The sequence below is a fragment of the Dermacentor silvarum genome, chromosome 3, assembly GCF_013339745.2.
Source record: "Dermacentor silvarum isolate Dsil-2018 chromosome 3, BIME_Dsil_1.4, whole genome shotgun sequence".
In the NCBI taxonomy this organism is placed as follows: Eukaryota; Metazoa; Arthropoda; class Arachnida; order Ixodida; family Ixodidae; genus Dermacentor; species Dermacentor silvarum.
The window spans coordinates 182982250-183007035 of NC_051156.1; the positions used below are offsets into that span (position 1 = coordinate 182982250).

At 47.9% G+C, this 24786-nt stretch overlaps 1 protein-coding gene across 1 annotated transcript in view; it reads left to right on the plus strand.

Moving 5' to 3' along the window:
• Positions 1-24786, plus strand: part of LOC125944409 (microtubule-associated protein futsch-like) — a 94652-nt gene that overhangs the window by 13675 nt on the left and 56191 nt on the right. Inside the window, exons 8-11 of the mRNA XM_049664864.1 lie at positions 387-585; positions 6743-6882; positions 13346-13415; positions 15266-15403. Coding sequence (XP_049520821.1) covers positions 387-585; positions 6743-6882; positions 13346-13415; positions 15266-15403 — 547 coding nt within the window. The remainder of the gene's footprint in view (positions 1-386; positions 586-6742; positions 6883-13345; positions 13416-15265; positions 15404-24786) is intronic.

The following is a 24786-nucleotide window of genomic DNA, read 5'->3' on the forward strand; positions in this document are numbered from 1 at the left end:
ACAAACCACTAACCGAGACGTATTAACCGGCATTACGTAATGTATTCGCCAGTGCTACATTCTTAGCTTCTGTTTCTTGTTTCGTTTCATTATTGTTGTGTTCTTTTGACGTTGTTATTGTCCTGAATTATTATTTCACCCCACGCTTTATTGTTCTGCGATGTATTTTTTTTTATTCGGTGTTCTTCAATGTCATCCGTTCTCATCTGCAACACTTTTGTGTGCCTTTAATGAATGAATGATTGAATGGATACTTGAATGTGTCTGTTTCGTGGATGCAGAGATTTTGACACCTTCGAAACCGTGTAGAGTTTCGCCTATGCGCGCTATAGTCCTGGAACTTCGCTTAAGTGAAGTATGTTTACACATCGAAATATTCCGCGCAGGTATATTACATTTCGAACGGCACTGTGAAAACACCACAAGATCCCTCGTATTCGTTTCTAGACCACGAATACGAGCTGCATTTCAGATCAGACACGACCATTGCACGGTGCGACGATGTCTTTCCAAGCATTCCCATGCTGAAGCTGAACCTGGTGCCCATATCGAATCTGCCAGAAATGAAAGAGAACAGTATCGTTGGTGAGTTCTGGCCTTCTTATTTTGTTTTAGTGCGAAATAGTACTTGCCTCTTACCAGGAACTTTGCGATAGGTGGGTTGGTTTCTGCCTCGCCTCGTTCGAGCTCTCTTTAATAAAAACATTGCATGTCTGGTGGTGGGATGTGAACCAAGGTCACTCAGCGAGCCAGCCTGACGCACGCATGACCATAGAAAATAAGTTTTACCACACTCCTGCCCATGTGCAAGTTAGCGCTTTGAGACGGCTAGCGCGCGCGCCACTTCGCATAGAACCAATTTCTTCCCTCGTGCCAGAGTGCTCCTGTTTCCCCCATTCTTCCCTAGCGAGCACTTTGAGAAGTCGTATGATATTGCGTTGCCTCCCGGATTGGCAGGTTAGATCATGTGTGATATAATTTCACGAAATTCCGATGTGCTGGCCAGGTGTCCATTGTATGTTGAAGCGGAGTTGGGTACATCTGCTGCTTCGCTGCATCTCATTCGCAGGAGCCCGTCAAACGCTATTCGACGCACATAACGAACATCGTTGACTAATGTTCAGACATTGGTGCCGTCAGCAACGCGCTAGTATATACGGTGCAGGTTTTCTTTTGTAGCGAGAGATAGATTGGCCGTATTCTTGCCGTTTCGATATGGTCGGTGGCCGCACCGCGAGCTGAGCCGTTGCCTAGCAACCGCCGCGGCGTTTACCGGCGGCGTTGCCGGCGTTGCATCGCCGGAGGAGCCGGCGTTGCATCGTATATATAGATGGGGCGGCTTGGTGGGATTCGTCGGCAGATATGGAAAGTGAGTCGGAGAGACTGAAAGAAGCCAGGCTTCGTCGTCGGAACGAATCCAAGAGGAGGCAGCGAGTCGAGGAGACGGAGGAAGAACGAGCCGCACGCCTCGAGAAGCGTCGTAAGTACGAAGTGGCCAGCGAGTGCATTCAGATGAGGATGGTTCGTCGTCTATTTCGGCATCTCGTGCTAGGGCCACTGATCAACGACGGAATGAAACACCAAGCTAAACAACAGCACACACAGACAAAACTGAGTTTAGCCACAGCCAATTTTCTTTCCTTCAGCCAGTCTTTCTCTAAAGTTCATCGTCCTCTCTCCCTCTCTCTCTCTAGTTTTCCTTTAGTTTTATTATAGAGACATGTGGGGATTGGTGCAGTATAGGAGAGAACGCAACCGAAACAATCCGCTCTAGCTTGGGTCACGAATGCATTGACGTCTATAAGCAGGCGCGTAGCCAGGGGGGGGGGGGCTGATGGGGCTTCAGCCCCCCCCGAAATTTTTTCGTGCTGGCATGCACCGCCGACCAAAACTACCACCGACGCCGGCAATCATTGTGGATTTTGTCTACAATGTCCTTTTCACGCTCGGAAAGACATTTCGGCACGAACATTGCGAACTCGGGCTGGATTTCGTGACAACGCCCTTGCACCTCGAGTCACGTAACGCAAGGAGCCCCATCCGAGCCCAAACTTTCAACGGCTTTTCGATAGCGAGCGGGCGCGTTGCGGCATCTCGCAGCGGCCGCGGAATATACGGAGCGCATGGATTTCAATTACGAAACTTTATGGGTATAAAGTTCTCATAAACTTTTGACGCGAAAGGTGCGCTGAAATTTCCAAAGGCATGCTTTAAAAGATTTTCAATTCTAGAACTTTATGAGGTTAATGTTCTTATAAACTTGGGCCAACATGCGCGCACTGGAACGCTCGTGTCCAAGCCGTTCCATAAATGGAAGCGCGCGCTCGCAATATCCCACATACACGAAAATACTAAATATCACCGTGACTGTCAGCTAGCAGCTGATAATTTTCTCCAAACATTTTCAGGAAGCGTTCCCAATGTGATTGATCAGCTGGACCAGGGCAGGCAAAGTAAAATATGAGAAAACAGAAGAAAGTGAACGACCTATTATTCAGGATTTTTTTTTTTTTTGCGGGTGACAAGGTCTGGCTCTCCGTGGCCCCAGGGACAGGGGCCCTATGGATTTAAGCAATGCCCCTGCTGAAAATACAGGCATTTTTAGAGTGCTTCTTCGCATGCGAGCTGATTGTGGAGACACATATCTGAAGAACCATTTGGAAAGTTGCCCCAGTATTGCCTCGTATTTAAGCCCAGACGCACAAAACCAAATTATAGAAATTTGTGGCGAAATTATCAAAGAAAGCCTAGTTGCATAAGCAGGCTGCTTCTCCATACTTCCTGGCGAAACGACGTATATTGCTGGAATCGGACAGTCTACTGTTTGTGCAAGGTACCTAAACAAGGATGCCAACGGCATCGACGGAGTGTTTTAGTTTTTATCTCCGGAATAGATGCCCTCTCTCTTTGCGACTGCGGGTTCTATTTAAATGTGTACAAACTGTTCCAGATTATAGTCACCCTTCCAGTGACCACTGCCAGCGCAGAGGGAATATTTTCTAACAAGAGTTTACTAAAAAACTACTTGCGCTCTACAATGTCTGTGGAACGCATGGTTAGGCTGGCGCTTCTATACACCCACAGAGACGTCGGCATCAACGTGACCGCTTCGATCAACTTTCCCGCCGAGAGAAGTTTGTCCTTTAGATAGCGAAGCAGCAAAAATCAACGCAAGTAAAAAGCACTGTTTCTTCAGGTCTATAAGTTCTTAATTATGAAAACGTATGACCGCTCATTTGCTTTTAAAACCGCAGAAATTTTCGCCGTTTATTCTAGCAGTTAGCATCATGATCACAATTATCACGCGAATACAAAAATTACGAGGGTACCAATAACCAATTTTGACCGACCTTGCTCATTCAAAGCCCGGCCCACGCGGCGTTCACCAAAAACACTCGGATATTGGGTAGGTAAATTTAACGCATCATCTGTGGCCTTCGTTTGTCCTTTTCTTTCCTTTTCAGCTACCTGCTTTTATTTCTTTTTTGAAACGAAGGAATACCCTCCTTTAATTTTGGGTGCAGAATAATTGTCGCGTTGTGCAGGGAGTTAAATTACACATTTTCGTACTCATTTATGCATTATTCCTCTATTATTCTACCCACATGACACTGTCGCGACCGCTGCATGGCCCAAGTACATATCACGATTTCTGCGATCATAGTTATGTTCTTGCCAGGATCATCTGTCTTTCTGTGCTCAAAGTTTACTATCTGTGACTGAGCAACATGTTTATTTGTCGTATTTGACGCATTATGTACACTGACGTTTGCTTAAATACGTAGATTTATTGGAGACTCATACGTATTTTTAAATATCTTACTGTGAGGTTTTGTGTATACAAGCAGTGAACTTTGTTTCCAGCGACTCTTTTTTTGCCCTTCAGCGAGTTGTATCTTCGCATTTGTATATTCCATTCTATCTTCGCATTTCTAATATATACTTTGCAGAACTCCCACTTTTTATTTGTACTCACTGCTGCGAGTATTATCTCGGTGTAATTACAATACACGACGAATCACAGCTGCTCCTGCGCAATCGATTGCAACGAGGGATAGCGTCATTGAGGTTTATTCCTGGCCGTTGCATATGTAGAAAAATGTAAACAAGGTTCTTGAATGACAAAGATTCATCAAAATATTTGTCCTCAACTAGTTCATTTCATGGCCTTTACGTTTTTCATATAAGCTGCATGCACTGATTTGCTGGTTTCGAACTGATATTGAACCTTTTCGCGGCGATCCCGTGGGCGCTGCCATATTTGGTCACGTGGTGACGCGTCCATTCCTTGCCTCAAATGCCTCCGTTGCCTCCTGGTTTACAATGGAAGTGTATGACGCCGGCGCGGCTTAGAAAACCTCTGTTTTCGGAGATATCGTAGACGGTGACTAGGTGGACGACACGAAGCTTTGATCACAGCTTCAGAGAACATGCAAAAGCGCTTTCGGAGCTGATTGAGCTATGTCCAAACGGCGCAGGCAGTTTATATGGTGCTTCTTCTAAAAGCGGGGCTAAATATGCATTCCAAGATTTGCGATTGTGAATTCAGTCAGGATTAGTGTGTTTTGCTCTTTGTTCTTTATTCGGCAAATATTTTGAAGCAGTGGCTTGTCAGTTTCTGACTCAGTGAAGTTCCTCGGTGCGGCCACTATCTCATTATTTTCTGCCTAATCGCTCGCGGGTGTGCTCAGTTCCGAATCCGATAGATTTGTTCTTGCTGCGCACAAGGCTTGAAACGTAGCTGTTTTGTACATTGTAATACCTTGTAGCAAATATATATTACAGCTAGTAACTTGCTTACTCTTGTGCACCGTCACGAAACATTCAGCTTCGACCATTGGTGCGCCATAGGTGTAGTCCGTCATTTATTGTGTGTATACAGTGCGCACATATTCAAGTGTGCGTCCATTCACTTATTCTTGATACGTCGGCGATAGAGTGGGCGTAGGTTTTCCTGCCATTTGGACAGATGTGTATAGATAACGTGCGCGAAACTTACTATGACAGGAAGCGGCGCTACTCCCTTTATCATTGTTTAACGAGTGGTACTCACTGTTGCCGACGTTCTGGGGATGAAGCCCTTTCTTTGAAGGTTAGCGATACAAGGCTGGCGGATGAGCAAATTTCTGTATCCTCTAGGAAAGCCGTACATCACGAAGTGCCGGTAACACGTTCGGACAGTTGCAGCAGCGGTCCGCGAACTTCGCCACACAGATTAATTCTATTCCTTAACATGCCAGTCACTATTTTTGCAGCCAACTACTGCACACGTCTTCAATCCACATTATTCAATCTAGCATGATTGGAGCACAGTGTGTTAGCGAAAACTCAGTTGCATTTCCGACAGCTGATCGCACAGAAGCAAGGTAGAATTGCTAATGGTTTCGTATTCGTGCGCGGTCGCTGAGGAGAGGTATGGCGCGCCGCCGTGAGCGCCATCTCGTTTCTCTAAAACAAGCTGCTCCGCGAAAAAGGTCAATAGTTCTAAAGTTCATGTGATGCTTTCTCTACTTATTAATTAGACAAAAAAAAGCACGGAAGCATTGATATCAGTTATTTCTGCCACTATTTTTGGGGCATACGAATATATTCTGTTATGAAAACATAAATATTTTAATGGACAGTGCATAGCGTTCAATAATTCGTTTGCAGCATCTAATATACAATGAAATTGGCAATGCAGTTATTATTCACGCATTTGATCCCTCGACAAATTCTATAAGGAGGAGGCCGCGCTGCCACCTGAGCCCCCCCCGAACAAAATTTCTGGCTACGCCACTGTCTATAAGGCTGACCCGGGTTACTTACAACGTCACCTCAATGTTGTCGTCGGTTTACTGTATATAATACGTACAAGAAGGGGATAGAGAAAATCAATTTTTAACAGCGGAGCTGTTTATGCCGAGCGTAATCTGTGTCGTCAACAGAGAATGTGGGCCGATCCTGGCGGCTGTGCAGAAAGGGTCCAAGCGCAATGGCACATATATCCCTGTGAACTATAGCGAAGCTGATCCTGGCTATGTCTAGCCACGGCCGCTATCTAGCTAAGCATGGTTGGGACTACTTAAGCGTAGTAAGTCATCGATAGCCAATCGACAGCCAATCAATAGCTAATCGATAATCGACAAATAATCAATAAATTCCCGGAAAATTCTGAAGATGATTTGGTAGTACTTAGCCTAGCCCAAAAGCTAGGACTAGCTAGGCGCCCATCAGCTTCGCTGTTCATTAGCATTGCGCTTCCAGTGCAAGCTACGCTATTTTTTAATATTTATTTCTTCTTTGTTCACATCTGCGTTCTGTAGTACACGATCGGTGATCGTGAAGATGCCGGTATAGTAAGGTGCGTGACGTGGCCCCTTCAACACATAAGAATCTTAGAATTTCCTAGCTGTAGCTTTCATCCCTCCTTCCTCTGTGCAGGGTAGCTAGTAGCACCATGTACGTGGACGTTGCTAAACTCACCAGCTGCTTTCCCCTTTTCTCTTCATGCTCAATTTATTGTTGAAATAAGGGTATGGGATTTAACAGCATGCATGCATTCGAAACGAGCCAGTAGGAAGCGCATATAGCTTTAGAGCGTTAAGCCAAGTCATAAAGCGTTAAGCCAATACAGGGCACCCGCAGCCGCGAGCGCTCTGTATTGCGTGTCTCGAACAGCCGAAATGGCAAGGTTTTCGCGCGGTCCTCCCAAATCGATGCTGAGCCTAATCATGCACGATGCTCTTTATGGTGCTCGCAGATGTGATCGGGATCTGCTCGTGGGCAGGCGACGTGACGACGGTGAAGAAACGTGACACACAGGAGGACCTCAAGAAGCGAGACGTGACCCTCGTGGACGAGAGCAATGTCGACGTGACCCTCACACTCTGGGGTGATCAGGTGCGACTGCGGGATACGGTATAGTATAGACAGCTTAAGGCAAAGCGGTGTCATATACTAGACGTGCGTATACCGACATACCGGAAGGCTTACCTTTACGGGAACAACAGACACGGTGGCGACATCTTGTGACATTGTTCGACAAATTAAGGGAGCTGTCAACGCTGTTACAATGTAATTGCGTTTTTCCCTGGTCGATCTGGCGCAAGATTTTTTGGTCCAAGGCGGCGAATTGAAATTGCACTGGTCGACCTGGAGCGGGTTCGCGCTTTCCACTGGTCATTTCGGATCAACTCGCTCCGCGCCGGATCGCTCTAACTTGTGCCGCTTTTTTTTCCTTCCTCCATGCTTGCTCCGCTGCCGAGGTGCAGATTCGGGCAGAAATAGAACTAGAAGCATGCGTCACTTTCACTCGCTGTGGGACGGCGATGTTAGAGGCCATGGAAACGCACAGAGCAGAAGTCAATTTTTGTGACGTGTGCGCACATACTTCCGGTATACGATCCAGCGCGGAGCATTTTCGCTCTCCGCTGGCAGATTCGGATCGGTGAAATGCGAGTACTCGCTCCAGATCGACCAGTGAAAAACGCCATTAGAAAGAAATAAGATGGCATGCGCGTATGTATAAACTCGTTTTTTCATAATTTTGATGTTATGTCCCATGTTAAGCAAGGCTATATACTCTAGAGGTTAGCCTCAATTGGTCTTCGCTTCTGGAGTTCGATATTCGAGGTTTTTGATTAGTAATGAGAAAGCATTATAATGTCCAATGAGGCAGAAAAGCCGGCGTTGTCCGCAACGAGTGGTGACAAAAATCAATGTGACGTCACCGGCGTCTTGTATAACGTCAGTAGCACTACAAAAGGCAGTAAATGATAAAGCAAGGTTAAGACCGCAGCGGGGGCCTAGTGGTAGAGCATCCGTCTCGCACGCGGGTGGCAGTAGTGGGCCTCTTCGATTATGCAATCCCGGACTGTCCGCAAACCGTCCACGGCTTCCGGTCTGACTAGCCCTGACAGAAGAGTGCGTCACAGTCACGTGATCCAGCTGTCGGGGACTGTCCAAGATTTCGGTCGAAGCACCGCGACCGGAAGTCACTCTCCTGGCTGCCGTCGTCTGCTCTTTGCTACTCGTAGATAGCCCCCTACCCAGCGTTTTTATTAGCGTGGCCTCCGAAATGGTGGAGTCTCAGAGGCGTACGTCGCCGACACAACCTTGAAGCTAGCACAGCGTAATCGTAGCCTGAGCGCGTAGAACGTTTTCGCAAAGCCCAGTTTATTACGTCGCGCTAGCCAGCTCATTGCCTGAGAAATTCAAGTGGAATTCCCACACGGACGTAAGCAAAATCGTGGTGGTGATGAAATATATTTATTGGCCCTAAAATTGCTGTGGAGAGACTCCGAAATCATGGTCGTGCTCCGTCGCTGTTCACGCAGAAAGCATCCGCCTACATCCTCGAAGCTCGCGAGACCGTCTGCTAATTAAAGGCCCGACGCGTGAGAGAGCGCGTGTACACCGTCTGCTAATCCTGCACATCAAAAATCAAACGCTCGAACTTGGTAGCAGAAGGGATCAACATATATGTCAACAGCAATCCGCGAAGCTCTTATTGTATACCACCCCAGCTACCGGCGTGAAATAGCCGCATGCAATATATGATTCCTTGCACGTACGCTATAGTTTCACTTACCTGAAAAGCAAAATTTACCTGCTTACTGCGTACGTATATAGCAATGAGCATGACTGATTTCGTGAAACACATTAAGAAAAGCAAGCATGCGCGCCTGATCGCTGTGCTTCTTTCTTTAAAAAAACAAAACAAAAAAAAAAAGAACACGAAGACTAAAGCTACAGCAATTAGACGGCTCGTAAAAAACTTGCATGATGGCACACAAAGCACCGATGTAACAGAAGCGAAAACTCAATGCACAGTAGTTGCCGTCTGGAGCGCGCAAAGTACGCAGAAGCACACAGAATCTTTCACAACATGGCGTCAAACACCACACGCATCTTTTTAAGAAAGCCGTCGTCTGCTAGCTACTTGCGCTTGTCCGAGCAAACATCTGCTGACAGCTCCATCAGTCCGCGGGCAGTCCCGTGCTTCCGGTCCGCGAAAAAACGAATGCGCTTCTGACAACACTCGGACTGGTGGGCGGAGCTTCGGAAGCTGTCCGAGCAAAATCGAATGCGGCACAGCAGTCCCAAGCAGTCCGGGACTGTCAGGGACTGATAATCGAAGAGGCCCACTGAGCTCAAATGCTGGTGTCGCTGGAAACCCACCGTTTTTAAAGACGATAATCTTTCTTGGGCTACCTAAACGCGAAAAACTTTGTCTGTCTGTCTGTCACTCGATTCAACCGCCCGGCCAAAACCAACCAAGCTACTAGCACTGGTGGCATGGAGTCATACACGTCAACATTATACACGTTAAAAACAAGGCGACTGAAGCCGCGACTCCGTAACCGGCTTTAAGCCAACAGTAATAAAAGATCCCAACAGATGGCGCGAGAGCAGGGCGAATGCGGAAAATTTGAATTGAACTCAGCAAAACCTCTATTGCACCCTACATGGGAGGAGTGAGAGGGGGAGGAGAAGAGCGTGAGGGGGAGGAGAGAGGGTGTTACGTATCAGGGGCGGCAGAAGAGTCTTTCGGCGTCATTTGCAGCGAAGCAAGCAGATATGGGGCCAATTTTTTCTGATGAGTGGAGGTCTCTCCTGGCCCGGTGTTCGGCTTCTTCTGGGGCTCACATCGCAAAACTGGGCCCAATTAATAGAGATTTCATGTGAGGCATGGTCTCTGGGGGCCTCTTGTCCAACCACAGAAGGCCTTGTTGAAGAGCACCCGCAGGAGGCAAGTGCTGCCGCCTGCTACCTACCGGTAAAATAGTAACAAGCGCGCTCACGGACTGGTGCTCGGCCATTATGGAACTTCAGTGCTTGGTAAGGGGTGTTTGTTCCCCCTGCTAAGGTGCCCCAAAATAAGGTGCATTTGAGGCGCCACATGGCAAATTGTCGCCATGAGAGTGGCCCAAACCTCCTTTTATTTCTGTGCTCATGAGGGTTTCGACGGGAATATAGGGCGCAGACTTTTTTCCCAAGCGTATCACCCCAGAAGGGAGCCGAAAGCCAGGCCGAGGTACACTTGTGCCCACTTAAACCGGTGGGTGCCCGGCGGCGGTGGCAATCCAACCCACAACCTCCCGCAGCCGAGGCGGGCGCTCTACAACTAGGCTACGAGTGGATAATTGTGGTAATTAAGGTAAATTACAGTGAATTAAGGTAAGAACAAGTTAGATTGAGGTGACGTAAGGTGGAGTAAAGTGAATTAAGGTGAAGTAAAGTGAAGTTTAATTAAAGTGGATTAAGGTTGGCACAAATTGGACCAATGTGGTTTAAGGTGGATTAAGGTAGATTTTTAATTTAATGTGATAACTTAGAGAAGTCACAATGCTTTCGCATTCAAATCCCGTAAGGATGATTAGGTGACTGTTAATTTTGTTTTCTTCCGGAATGGCGCGAGATAATGATCTCCCTGTTTTAGAAAACAGGGAGGAAGAGCAAGGTCACCTAAAAATGCCCTTAGTTAATTCAACTCAATATAAAATAAATTCTCGTTTCTGAGTCGCGGCCCTAAAGGACTCTGCTTCAGGAGACATTGATATTGCGCGGGAGCCGGTTTAGAGATAAGGTACACCGATCAGCTAGTCGATTATCTTTTTCATATATATATATCTTGCGGACACATAATCAAGGGTATTTCATTCCTATGGGCTGCCTGAAGGTTTGTTGCTTTTTTTCCCTCCTTCTGTGCCAGTCCCCATGTTGTGATAGTTAAAGTGCCGAGTATTTCTTTTTCTTTTGAAACATGAAAGAATATATTCTGTGTTCGACAATTTCATTCGAGTGTCGAGTGTTTCGCTTTTGCAACGGCCTAGCTATTCTATCCGTGATAAAAGAAAAAAAAACTTCGGCATAGACACACATCTTTCGTGTGGGAATGCGAAAGCATTATACCCATTGGCTGGGCCGTCACGTGCCCAATGACGCACGCACTTTAGAACACCTTTAGTCAGCCAGAACCGTGGAGCCGCCGTGGCGTCGGGACGGCGAGCTCGATCGCCTCGCACCCCGGAGGCCCGGGTTCGATTTCTACCCAGACTGAAACGTACCAAATTTTTTTCGAAGTCAATAATTTACTTTGTTTACAGAAACCTCCCCGAGAATTTTGATGCCAGTCCGAGCATTTTTTTTTTGACGTCTTTTCACTCTGCGCCGTCGGCCATTTTTGGCATCATCATTCGGTCACGCCGACTACGAGGGATTTTCGCGTAATGGTGTAATACTTGCGCACACGAAAAAAAAAAAAAAAGCTTAAGTTTTGACCACATGTATCAAGTTCCGAGTGCACCAGACTTGTGCACATCACAGAAATAAAAAGAAGCCTATTACAATTACGATTATTTAACAAATGTAATTGATTACGGTTATACATTGCAGCCACACGAAAGTAACTGAGCAAATACTAAAAAGGTAATCGATTACTTTAACGTTACTTTCTATTCTCCTTTATTAACATTGCGCAAACGTACTGTAAATAGAACGAGCTGGACTTGCTCTTTCAATGCGTCCTCTGCAGCTCTTCAAACGTTGATTGCGGGGTGCCCACTCTGCAATCGTTAGCTATTTAAACTTGAAGAAGTGTCCCAAATCTATATTTAATACAGAGCTGTGTATTAGTCAGAGCTAAAGAAGTCGTAGACTGCACTTAGCGAGGATGACTTCAGCAGCAACTCTTACCGCCTATGAAGGCCGCCTAAAAGTGCCTCCAGGACAGATAAAGAGAGAGTGAGAGAGAAATTTTATTTTAAGAGGAAAGCTCAGAGGTGGGACTTCCAAGACAGGCGTGCAAATCTTCAGGCCAGCCATGTTCAGGTGATTGAGGTGTAGCTGCTGGACGCTATAGTTGTGGGAAGGAGGTAACCAAGGTACATATTTTGTTCCCTTTGAACGCTGCATAGCTCCGGCAAAACTGAAGTGCTCAAAGCTGGAAAATGTAACTGGCCACATGTAATTGGTTACTGAACAAAGTAATGGAATTACAGAGAGCGTTACCGAATAAACAAATTAGTCGTTAAAATTCACAATTATTTAAAAAACGTAATTGATTGTAAGTAAATAATTACACCTAATTCGTTGCGTACAAGCCTGGAGTTCACAGAGGGGAAGCAAAGAAAGACAGTCACGTGGGTGTTGTGAACTTGACCAGGCACGCGATGCACCCCGGCGCAGTAGCACCCCCAGGATCTCTGCCAGGGGGGGGGTTGACAGTTTGCCTTAGTTTGCCAATACCATCTAAACAACACTAATTTCAATTTCTGCACGGGAAATTGTCAAAAAATGCGTTTTTTGCGCAAGTTTGCGTATGTGCAGACGATTCCGCGTCTTACATCTTAGTTGCAGTACTCAAAGGCGCAAGGAAAGAAAAGGGGTTAAACAAAAAAAAAAAAAAAAAGGGGGGGGGGATTACAACCCCCGAACCCCCCCTCCGTCGATGCGCCGCTGTCCGGGCGCCGTTTATCTGACGATCTGGCCTACGTAGTGATCAGCATGCTCACTTCAACGTTTTGAGACCATGCTAGTTCGTGTTCCAACTTCCATGTTACTAAAAATTACAGCAAGCACACCGGGACAAAGACAAAACATTAGTCCCGGAAAAGACAGCGCCTGTCTTCATCTATTCTTGTCTTTGTCCCGGTGTGCCCTGTAATTTGTAGTAACATGCTGACTTCATCAAGTGCAGTAAAAGTCAAAGTTTATTTGATATCCTTAAATATTAGCTTTACGAAGGTCTGTGCCTGCGAAGAATGCATAAAAATAAATAAATCAAGATTAAAACAATATTCGCAGTTACAGATATAATAAATACGTATCCATACACATTTTCTTTCTTCAGCCGAGGCGTTATACAAATTCTAACATATTAAGTTATATAAGATCGTTGTCATTGTAGAGCCTTACAGGACAACGGGACCTCTTGCAAGGCGTGCGGTTACATTCATAGTATTGTTTGTTTTTTCCATGCCGTAAGGCAGCCCGCTTCGAAAAAAAAAAAAAGACGGACGGCATACTGTGCACCTCCTGTAGAGAGAGAGAGAGAGAAGGGAGGAAGGAAAGGCAGAGGTTAACTAAACTTTGTCCAGTTTGCTACCCTACATGTGGGGAGGGGGATGGGGGAGTAAAAGAAAGAGAGAGATGACACGAATCCTGATCGCACTTTCACATGCACTAAGCGAGGTGCAGCCTATCTAAAGTCGGGCACTCAAGCAGCTCGCGGTAATACGTACGTTCCTGACCATGCCTTAACAAAGGGAAATATATGACTTTTGCTTTCACTTCTTTGGTGATAACCAGAAATACATTTCACGGCAAGTGTCTCAAGTAACGTGTTTCGGTTCAAACCCAGGCGGAGAGCTTTGACGGCGCTGGCAACCCTGTCGTCGCTGCGAAAGGAGCGCGCGTAACCCGCTACTGTGGTAAGCTGGTGCTGTTTCATTGCCCTTTCTTGCCTCGCTTACGTGTCGTAGCTACCTTACGCATGTCGCTGCTTTGGCGTCCGAGGTCGCGGCTGTATTCACCATGCGAGGCTTTAGATGAAGTTTTTGTACTTCGTTGACTTATACTTCGTAGGTTTTTAAAGCGAAAGCTTTACTAACCTAGTCGTGCCGAGGTTCGCCGTCGCTAGCAATTTGACCTTCATTTGACCGCAGCGGCGCCGTAGCCTTGGCAACGCATCACGTAACTCGCCGCGCCGAGCTCCGTCGCCGCCGCGTGCGCTAGCCTCCGCGGCCACCGCCGGCTTGGCGCATGCGCTCCCCGCAGCTGGGTCGCCGCCTGACCACGTGACTCGCCGCGCGCCTGGCTAAGAGGAGCGCCGCGCTCGCCTTGTCAATGCGAGCTTGGCCATGGATGAGAGCGAGGCCGAGCCATCTTTTCAGAGCGTTGCGCGGGAGCGGGAGGCTTTGAGCCGTCGTCGGTAAGCGGCGTCTGACCACCCCGCGGATATCGCCCGGCGAGCTGCTTCACTGGAGCACCGACTTAGGCACAGCCGTCGTACCTGGCTTAACGATGAGTGTATACCTAAGTATAATAATTACAGCTAAATCAAAGGTTAACCAAGTGAAACCAAGACTTAACCAGGCTAAACCAAGCTTTCGCTTTGCATATCCAGGGTTAGCTGAGCTTAGCCGCAGCCATTTTTTTTCTTTTTTTAATATCCTTATACCATGGATGTCATCTGTACACGTTCTGTGGAGATCGAAAGCTCGCAGTAATATGCCAAAAGACTATACGTAGACAATCTACGAACATACATGATTCTTAATTTCTTATGGACTATAGTAATAGTGTTTCTACAGACCATATATAGACCATAAGGTGTTTGTGTAAGTTCACTAAAGATGTCTGAAGGCTTTGAAAGACTCGGGTAATTCTTAGAAAATCCCAGACTTGGCTGCAACTTCCTGTGAACGTGCAACAATCTGCCTTGCCTTGCAATTCTTGTTGCAAGCCATGCATTTCTTGGCGACCACTTTGGCCGCCAAGGTGGTCGCTGCGTGAACGCGTGTTATTGTTGCAACACAAAAGATCCCTGCAAAGCAACATTCATTCTCACAGAAAAGGGCACTTTTCGAAACGTGGTTGCTGGCCGCTTTTCACTGACGCCACAATACTTTCAAACCATAAAAATATACTAACCAGATAAATGATTTAGTCTTTTTATATCACAAAACGAATGCATGTATCAGCCATCCATCTATCACGCTAAACGAGGGCAAGTATCATTTTAGAAGACCAGGAAAAAAGATGATCAGATCGCTTTCGAACAGGAATATTTTTGTTCAATTTTATTTTCCTGAATTGTGTCATTCATTGTCACACGGTGGTGCGCTTGTGTGCGCGAACATTAACTCTGCTTTTTCAAAACTGACAAAGTAGTTGCGAGTGCAGTGGTTGTACTGTCAATTTATTGTGGTTCTTTGTGTCGTGTTCCCGTGCGTTACTTGACACGTTAGGATGACTACTCCTACTACTACTGTTACTACTAGAACTGCTATTACTACCACTGACTACTACTAATAATACTACTAGTACCTCTGCTTTTGCTGCTGCTGCTACTAGTGCCACTACTGCTACTACTATTTCTACCACTACTACTGCTAGCTGTTACTGCCATTACTACTATATCGCTGCTACTCCTCCTTTTATATACGATTATGGATGCTGCTACTGCTGCTACTACTACGACCATCACCGCCACTGTCGCTAGTATCATAGTGGTTTAGTAGTTATCACTCCGTATATTTCAATAGGCTTATCCTTGCAGGTTCTCTATCCCTCTCCTTGGTTTGGGGTGGCTCACTACACTTAAACCCGGACGTTCCAGAGTCCCACACACTGCTCAGCTGGTACAAGAAAAGTGCTCCTCTGCGTTCACGCTCCGCTCATAGCAGTGGAGTGCTGGGTAAGCAACTTCCCGAACATTGTGTTTAACAGAGTAAGCTTTTAAACTGCATGCATTAGGAGGTGCGGATATGTTTTCCTGTCGCTACTGCGCCACTGATCTTTAGCTGCAAAGCAATGAGTGCCGCCGCATTGGACAGTAGGCAAGAAACCAGCAAGGTAAAAAGAAGAAGGAAGAAAAAAACATCACGCTAGGTTTTTTATCTCTAGTGCATAGGCTATACTACACCAGGTATATTTAATGGGCAGGAAAAGGAGTCTCGTATACAAGCTGTTCTTTTTTTAAACTACCACAAGTTTTCTCTGTCTCTATTTTTTTCTTTTTTTTAGATAAAGGCTACTACAGTAGCGAATGTGGCGTTTTCACGGAGGAGTTCTTAGGCGAGACGGATTTACTTTGTCGCTAATAACGTGAGTTTCTGAAGAGTAATTAAAATATATAATATTTAGCTTCTGGATTGGAACATTGAGGGCAATTCTCGCATAGGGAATGTTCCTTTTCATGATCAGGGTCCCGTTTGAGAAAGAAAGAAAACATTTATTTAAAAAACTGGCTGCGGCTTAGCTCAGCTAACCCTGGATATGGCAAAGCGAAAGCTTGGTTTAGCCCGGCTAAGTCTTGGTTTCACTTCGTTAACCTTTGATTTAGCTTGTGGGGATTGAGGTTTGAGGGAGGCGCCGGCGCCATTGCGCGGGCTTCACCTGTTCTGCCGTCCCTCCCTTTCCCCGTCCGCTCCCGACCGGTTCTAGCGGTGGCGCTCCGCTCGCGGTGGTTTGCGGTGAGGGTGGGGCGCTGACGTCACTGCGCGGCCGCGTGTCGGCTGCTAGTTACTGAGCGTGGCTCTCTTATCTCCGGGACCAGCGCAGGGTACGTACAGTGGTGAGCACTGTTAGGGTGAACACCTCATTAGTATTCAAGTTGGTATAACTTCAACATACCTTCTACTTCAGGGGGGAAATGTGCCGAATACGACGCCTAATGATGATGCCGATAAAAGAAATAATAGTTTTCTCTATTTTGTGATAAACATCAACTGCTATAGGCTCGTGAATACTAATGAGGTGTTCACCGTAACAGTGCTCACCACTGTACATGCTTTCCTCTCGTCCGCCGACACCTTTGTGACTAGGACTTGAGCTCGCGCACGGTACCTTTGCCCGTGCGGGGAGCGCGTACTTTGTGCTGATCCTTTCCTAGCGCTAAGCCGACGAGCGGTGCCTAGTACTCACTCGAGGTCGTACCACGCCGAGCCGCACCTGCCGAAAGCCCAAGCCGAAGGCGTTTGCCCGAGCTCTCGCGAACGGACCCATTGGTTATCGCCAGAGCAAGTAACATAGCCGCTGGGACTTTTCCTAGCGGCGTGTCCCAGCTTGAGCCTGTGCTATCGAAGCGACGTAGGCGCCCGTTTCTGTATTTTCGCCCTTGGGGCGTCCCGGGACCACTTTGGTTCCCCGCCGCGCGGGCGTTTGGGCAGTGCTGGTGCCGACGGATTCAATAAACGGTTTCCGTTAACTCGGGGCATTACTGTGTTTTTGCGTGCGTCGCTCGGTAGCCCCTTGCGGCCTGAGGTCGCGCGCAGCGGTGCTGGAGACGACGGCTGACGCGGCCCTGTGGCTCGCTAAGCTCGAACCCGCGGTGGTCGGTCTCCTCTGAGACAGTAAGAACCCACAATCTGTAATTATATAATCACCTAGCGCAACGCAGGGGTAATTGGAGATCGCAGCGAGAGGCCTTCGTCCTGCAGTGGACGTAAATATAGGCTGATGATGATGATTATTATACTTAGGTATACACTTATCGTTAAGCCAGCTAGGTATAAATTATAAGCCGACAAGTCCAAGCATTTTGCGAGCTGAACGGCTCGCTCTTCCTCAGTCTCCGACGCTAGCTTCGCGCGCTTGGCATTCCGGACCCTCTCCAGTGAAGCAGCTCGCCGGGTGATATCCGCGTGGGGGTCAGACGCCGCTTGCCGACGATGGTTCAAAGCCTCCCGCTCCCGCGCAACGCTCAGAGAAGACAGCCCGGCCTCGCTCTCATCCATAGCAAAGCTCGCACTGACTAGGCGAGCGCGGCGCTCCTCAGGCGCGCGGCGAGTCACGTGGTCAGGCGGCGACCCAGGTGCGGAGAGCGCATGCGCCAAGCCGGCGGTGGCGAAGCTTGGCGGGGCGAGTCACGTGATGCGTTGCTAAGACTACTCAGCTCGACTAGGTTAGTAAAGCTTTCGCTTTAAGGCCGCCCGACGCGCTCTCACGACCACATAGAGCTGGTACCGGGGGTTGACGCAAGACAGCGAGTCTTCCCACTGTCGTGTGGTTGGGTGTGGGAATGTAGGCCTGGCGCTCATGAGCTGGCACGCCCAAGTGGCGTGGTAGAGCGTGACCGGGGCATTTCAATTTTGGTCACTGTTGCGGGGATTGTGTGAGTAATTAACCTAGATAAACGTACTCCTTTGCACACTGTATAGGCTGACTGGCGATCCTGAATTTTTTCCCTTGCCAGGCAATTGAACATTATCTTTGACTTCTGCATATTAATCTTCAATGGTATGTCGCGGCAAATACTGGTGCATGCGGCACGTCGCGGCAGATATTTTCCAGGCATAACGTGCCGTATCATTATCTACCGGACGTTCAGTTTCAAACTTGGATACATACTATATACACACGAAGACGTGGATTCGTATTCCACCTGCGGCCAGTTGTTTTTATTACGATAGCAATTATACGGACACTCCAAGCGGATTTCTGCCATCGCCGTCGCCATGAGGTTCCGTATAGAGTCCAACGGCGATGAAATCGTCGCCGCGCGCCGTATGCTTTATGTGCGAGTGAAAGCGCATGAGGGACGCGCGCTGTCACGGGGAGCGAACGCACGGCGGAGAGCAAACGCGACTTCTTCCGTCGTGCGAAATGCCGTGGGGGCATGTGAGGGAGTGGGGTAGGCGATTTTTAGCTGTGGCACCAAATGCGTATTTGTATAAAAATCAGGCAAGTTTGCACTCGGTCGCGCAAAGCTTAGGCACAGCGAAACTTACTGGCTGCTACTGCCATAGGTATGAATTTGGTTTAACTTAACTACGCATGTAGGAAGGCATTCTCGAGCTATCATTTTCGGAGGTACCTTCCCTTTCGCGACATTTCGCGTGACTAGCGCTGGACGCGTGGGCGCCTACGAGCGACAGCGCTCCTGGCATGCCACCAACGCAGGTAGGCTAACCAAGGTTGGCACAGTGCCAAGAACGCTGCTGCTTGCCGACGCCAAACGCGTTGGAGGCTAGCCGCTCGATATATCAATCGGCCAGCTTCGCTGTGTCTTGAGCTTTGCGCTTTTTTTAAAGACGATAGTTTTTCTTGGGGAACTTAAACGCTGAAAATTTGGTCTGTCTGTCTGTCTGTTTGTCTGTCTGTCACCCGATTCAGCCACCCGGCCAAAGTTGGACCACTTGCTTACCGCCCACACTACTTAAACTGGTACGGCTGTTCATACTTCTGAACGTTATCGATCACAAAGTAAATATTACGCATATCTGAGGCGCAACATCACTAGGTAAGTATTAGGAGGTGTGTTCCTTTAATAGAAACTACATAGATACGTAACTCTAAAGACCCTAGTTTCTTAAGCTGCGCTGAAAATGCCATGCTATGCGCACCGACGAACGACGTTCCCCGACTGCGCGCCGACGAGCGCCCTGTGCCATGGAGGAAGGAAACCCTCTGCACAAGCTCATGTTTCCCGATGTATTGCCAGATGGCGTCCATGTCTCACGCAGCGCCTCCTCAATTTTATCAATGCCAGCCAGATGGGGCCGATTCAACATAAAGGAAGCGCTGTCTGAGGCAGGGCAAAACATAAATGGCCGCTTGATGAAATAATGCGGTAAAATGAAATCTGTTCAAACAAACCTCCATTGCATTCATCATGCCAGGACGGAAATGGTACGAGAACAGCATCACGGGTGGCCGCGGATCAGACCAGCACTCATGTAGTACGGCCAGCAGAAGACTATCGTCTTTCGGCGACATTTGCAGCGAAGCACGCAGATACGCGGCAATTTTTTTTTTTCTCCTGGCTCAGCGCGCCGCGGAGAGAAGAGAGGGAGGGGTCGGGAAGGCAGGGAGGGAGCTAGCGAGGAGGAGACCGCGTGCGCATGCACATGGTCTCCTCCTCATCCTCCTCTGGGTTGCCATGGCTACCACGGCTACGCACCACAAATTATGGCTGGCTTAAACAGCGAAGCTGTTAAAGCATTGCGAGGCGAGAAGGTGGTAAACACTTCCGACGCTGCTCGACGAGTGTCCCGTCAGCGGCCGTGGTCCCGTTCTGATCTCGTCGAAAACCTCCGAGCCGCCCCCAGAGGCACCGGCAAGAGTCACCAATGCCGCGCGCGTTCGGTGCGAACGCGGGCAAAACGCCGATGGCGTCGACAACAGTTCTGCACGTTGCTGGTGCTGCTGCATGTCCAAGTTTATACAGCTGATAAAACTACTATCCTTACCCCGTATTGCTCTCTACTAATTTGCTATCGCAATTGATGCTTCGCCTTTCGGGTGAAACTGCGACATTTTTTTTTCCTTAGATGGCCCATGGGTCGAAAATCCGATGCCCGGCGTTATGGAACCAAAATTCATGGTGCCACCATGCCAACAAAGGTCGTGGGTTTGAGTGTATTAATTAACTCTACCTTAATTAAAATATAGTTAATTAAGGCACTCGAACCAACCACCTTTGGTGGGAGTCGAACCAACGACCTATGTCGTTATATAAGGTAAAGTTAATTGAGGCACAGCTAATGAAGATATAGCTATAGCTAATTAAGGCACTCGAACCCACGTTATTTGGTGAGAATCGAACCCATGACAACAAGTAATGCTAAATCGACTGTCAATTTTAAATGCGAAGGATTTCATGGCGAACATTTGCCACTTTGACAATATCTATCTATCTATCTATCTATCTATCTATCTATCTATCTATCTATCTATCTATCTATCTATCTATCTATCTATCTATCTATCTATCTATCTATCTATCTACCCGTCTACGTCGTTGTGCTCTCATGGTCGTTTCGTTAACTTGGTATGTACCAAAACTGGCATACTATGACAAGAGTATATGACGAACATAAATGATAGGTCATGACATGAATATCATGACATGCTTGTCATGTAGGTCATGAAACAGCCGCCTACGTCTTTGTGCTCTCACGGTCGTCTTGTCAACTTGGTAGGTACCAAAATTAGCATAGTGGGCCGAGAGTGTATGACGAACACATGATAGGTTATGACCTATCACTCTTGTCATGACCCAGCGAAAAAGAATAAAACTCAAAAACCACTTAACTGGGGTCGGACATGTGCCACGGCCGCTGGATAAAAAAAAAAAAAAAAACTTTTTTTTTTATCCAGTGGCCGTGGCACATGTCCAAACCCAGTTAAGTGGTTTTTGAGTTTTATTCTTTTTTCGCTGGGCTTCTTCTTTTTTTTTTTTTATCCAGTGGCCGTGCATGTGCACTAAGTGAAGGAAACACTAAAGGATGATGGTAAATGTCAGTCATGAGCAGGACTCGGCAAAAATGACAATGACTGAGCGAAAAATATTAACACTCACAAACCACTGAAATGGATTCGGGCGTGGGTACTAAGTGAAGGAAACATTAAATGATGGTGGTAGAAGTCATAGTCATTTTCATGACTCAGCAAGAATGACAATGACGCAGCACAAAAAAACATTAAAACTGGGAAACCAATAGAATGGGTTCGGATGTGGCACTAAGTGATGGAAAAGGCTAAAGGTTGATTGTCGAAGTCATAGACATGAGCGTGACTAAGGCTTTCACCTTAGGGTCTCTTAGGCGTAACTAAAGGGACTCCCGAGGACTCATGACATGAATGTCATCACATGCGTGTCATGTAGGTCATGAAACAGCCGCCTACGTCTTGGTGCTCTCACGGGCGTTTCGTTTAACTTGGTAGGCTCCCGTGCACTGCTTCGCATAACATCGATTCCCTCAGGGCATGGGATCTGCCGGCTTTTTACAGCGAAGCTGTTAAGGGCTCACTCTTCGATGGTCGCGTCCGGATGTAGAAAAAAAACAAAACAAAAAAACTCTCAATGGCTGTATGCTGTATGCATAGAGTTTCACACTATAAAACCTAGAGGGAAATGTGGCGCTGCTGCGCTGTGGTAGCTGTGGTATGCAAGGGAATGCCGGTATATTGTGGATTCGGATTGGCATCGTTCTTGAAGAGCCAGAACGCCTTGAAGACGCGCCTGGCTAGCACCGTTCCGTCTGTCACAATGATTCATTTCCTGCTAAAACAGGACGTAAAAAACTGCTTTAGGTTTATTATTACACAAAAACATGTTTTGTTTAATTTTGAGGACATACTATTGGATGCACAATTCTATGAAACGTAAAAAGTATCAGCTGGCCGCTAAAGTTGGAGGGCCGACGACAATATTATCGCTCGCTTTGGAACAACTTGTCGTCTATTCCTGCTTTTCTTCGCTTGATGCTGCATTGTAGGTAAGTAAACTTTATTGAGAGATGTAATATGGGTCAGGGGCGTAGCCAGAAGCTTCTGCTTTCCTCTACGTCATGTGATCGGTAATAAATATCGGTAGTTTAAGGAGACTCTATACATGTATATCAAAGAAATGTGACCGCCCCCCCCCCCCCCCCCCCCCCCCCCTCGCGTGTGCGTGTGCTTGTGAAGAAATTAAGTAAAAAGTAAAGTAAGCTCAGTAAAATACAGTAAGTACGACAGGTACCGTGGGCGTTTGGAGCAACGGTCTCTCATCGCGCCACTGAATGGACCAGTCTTCGAAAACGCATCATTGCGACAACCCGCCCGATTGGAGAAGACAGCGTCAATTGTTAATCTCAGTTAAGCGTAGATGGCGTCGTCCTCGTCGGGGCGAACTGCGTTTCACAAGTCAAGGACGGCTATACGCGTGAAAATGCACGTGTGACCAGGCCATACCTACTCCCATAGCAGTTGCTTGTTCGCTGTGTCTTTGCGCTAGAAAACTTAAATACGCGCAAAAACGTGTAAAGCTTTTTTTTTTTTTTTTTTTTCGCAGCTTTCGTCGCCCTGCTCCCTCATACGAGAGGGTTGCATTTTCTGCGGCAAGTGCAGGCCGCTGTGTCTTCCGCTGTGTGCGAGCGTGCAGCCGTCATTTGCCTTAACGTCAACAGATTCAGAATTGTACAGAATATTTCACCGCACAGCATAGATATGGCATGTGTACGCATTTTAAGTAGTGCGTGCAACTTATTTCTGCTTCACTTACGCCGGTGCAAACAGGAAGCGGCCTTGTACCTCACAGAATCTCGACTGATTGGTGTACTAGTGATGCAGGAATGAACTCCGGTCTTGTTCAGTGCATAGTGCACATAATCAATTTCTCAGGACGCGTGAACTCCGACGAGAACTGTCAGCGCCTGCAACAAAAGTGTACTTACGCTGTACTGCGCACAGCAGTAATTCATGTTGTCGGCTGTCTGTTTCGTGCATTCTGTTGCGAGTCGGTGGAATGGACCTTTTTCATGGGCGCCTTCTGCGCATGCGCACCGGAAGTACCTATTGCTGGTTTGGGATTCCACAACAAAACAGCCACTACCAGCCTTCCGTAGGAGCGCAATCGCAAATAAGAGACGTGTCTCGCGCAGGCTAAGCCTACGTTCACACTTGGGAAGCGGCAAGCGGGCGGAAAGGCCAAAGCGGCCGGAAAATTTATTTTCCGCGCCTGTCAAAGTTGGTCACATTTGTTTTGCTACCGCCGCGGCCGCCGCTGCCGTTTTCGTCCAGATCCATCTCGTCCGCGTATACGTTTGTCGGCGTGGTGGCGCTCATTGTCGCATTATTTCGAGCGGTATGTTCATTCTTTGACCCACGTACCGTCATCAAAAGTGATCATTTTACGCAACTTCGCGTGTCATCTGCGACCTTCGGTAAATTCCTCGTTGGCGTTCCGTAATTTTCCTCACACGGGCGCGGTGGCGCTGAGTCACAGGTTGGTGCCTAGGCGAGATAATATTTCTTTAATAGCTTTTATTTACAAGTTGTAATAACATTTCATCATTTCGTATTGTCGGCGCCTCCAGGACACCAAAGGAGTAACGGGAACACCACAGCTAAAACCCGGGCTGGCCCTTGTGTTGGGGCTCGCCAAAGCCTGCGCGTCCTACGTTGAGACCTACGCTCCCAATCTATCGTCGCGACGAGAAAAGCACCCCGCGACTTCTGCAACATACCGTACACGTGCGAGGAGAATTATGGAGCGCCAACGAGGAATCTGCCTAACTATTGTCTGCCCTGGAAGTGGAAGAAGAAATGGCTTTTATACTTCTACCTACTTGTTTTCTAGAAATGGACAATGAATAAACGGAAGACGCGGACACCTCGGAAACGGCGGTGGTGGGTTCGCCTGGCTTTGCAAAAGTGCGAGAAGTTGGGTCACGCCAAGGCTTCGTTGCCGCGCCTCCGGTCGCGCGACGTTGAATACTATCGCGAGTATTGCTGACAGTACGTTTTAGTGTCACTCTTGTCGTAGAGCAAGAGCTGGTTCTTGATCGCGTCGATCAGCATTACAGCCTACACTTTTGGTGCCATGTTAAATTTTACGACCGGTTGTTTACATGCTAGTGTAGCTTCCAGTGAAGCAGAACGACTTTCCGCCGCGTTTCCGCTTCACCATGGCGAAAAAATCGGCCCGAGACCGATTTGGCTCGCAGCCCGTTTTTCTGCCTGTTTTGCCGCCTAGGCGGGCGGATTTTTGCAAGATTTTGCCGCTTCCAACAGCTTCGAGACCAAGTGTGAATGTAGCCTAAGATCCTGCGCGAGCGCGGCCTAACCGGCACCTGAAGGGAAGCGGCGGAAATCTATACCGGATATTTCGACCACCTGAGGTCCTTAACGTGCACCTAAATCTAAGTAAACGGGCCTCGAGCGTTTTCGCCATCATCTAAAATGCGGCTGCGGCATTTGTTGCTTCATTTGTTGCTTCAGAATGCGGCCGCCACATTCTCGCCCAAAACTTCACAGAGTGTCAAAGCCTTGACAAACACCGTGACAGTTTTTTCCATATGCAGACATTATTCGCTGTAATTACCAACCCAACGGAAGCGCCAGGAATGAAATTGTCATAGTAGCACCGGTTTCATGAATTATGTCAGCGCGAAGCGACGAGAACAAAGTGGTGTGGGGGGGGGGGGGGGGGGGGGGGGGTGTGGGGGGGGGGGGGGGGGGGGGGGAACTGGGGAGTGGGGGGGGGGGGGGGGGGGGGGGGGGGGGGTGGGGGGGGGTGGGGTGTGGGGGAAAAAATTCGGGGGGGGGGTTGAAACCCCCCAACCCCCCCCACCCCCTTGGCAGCCCCTGATA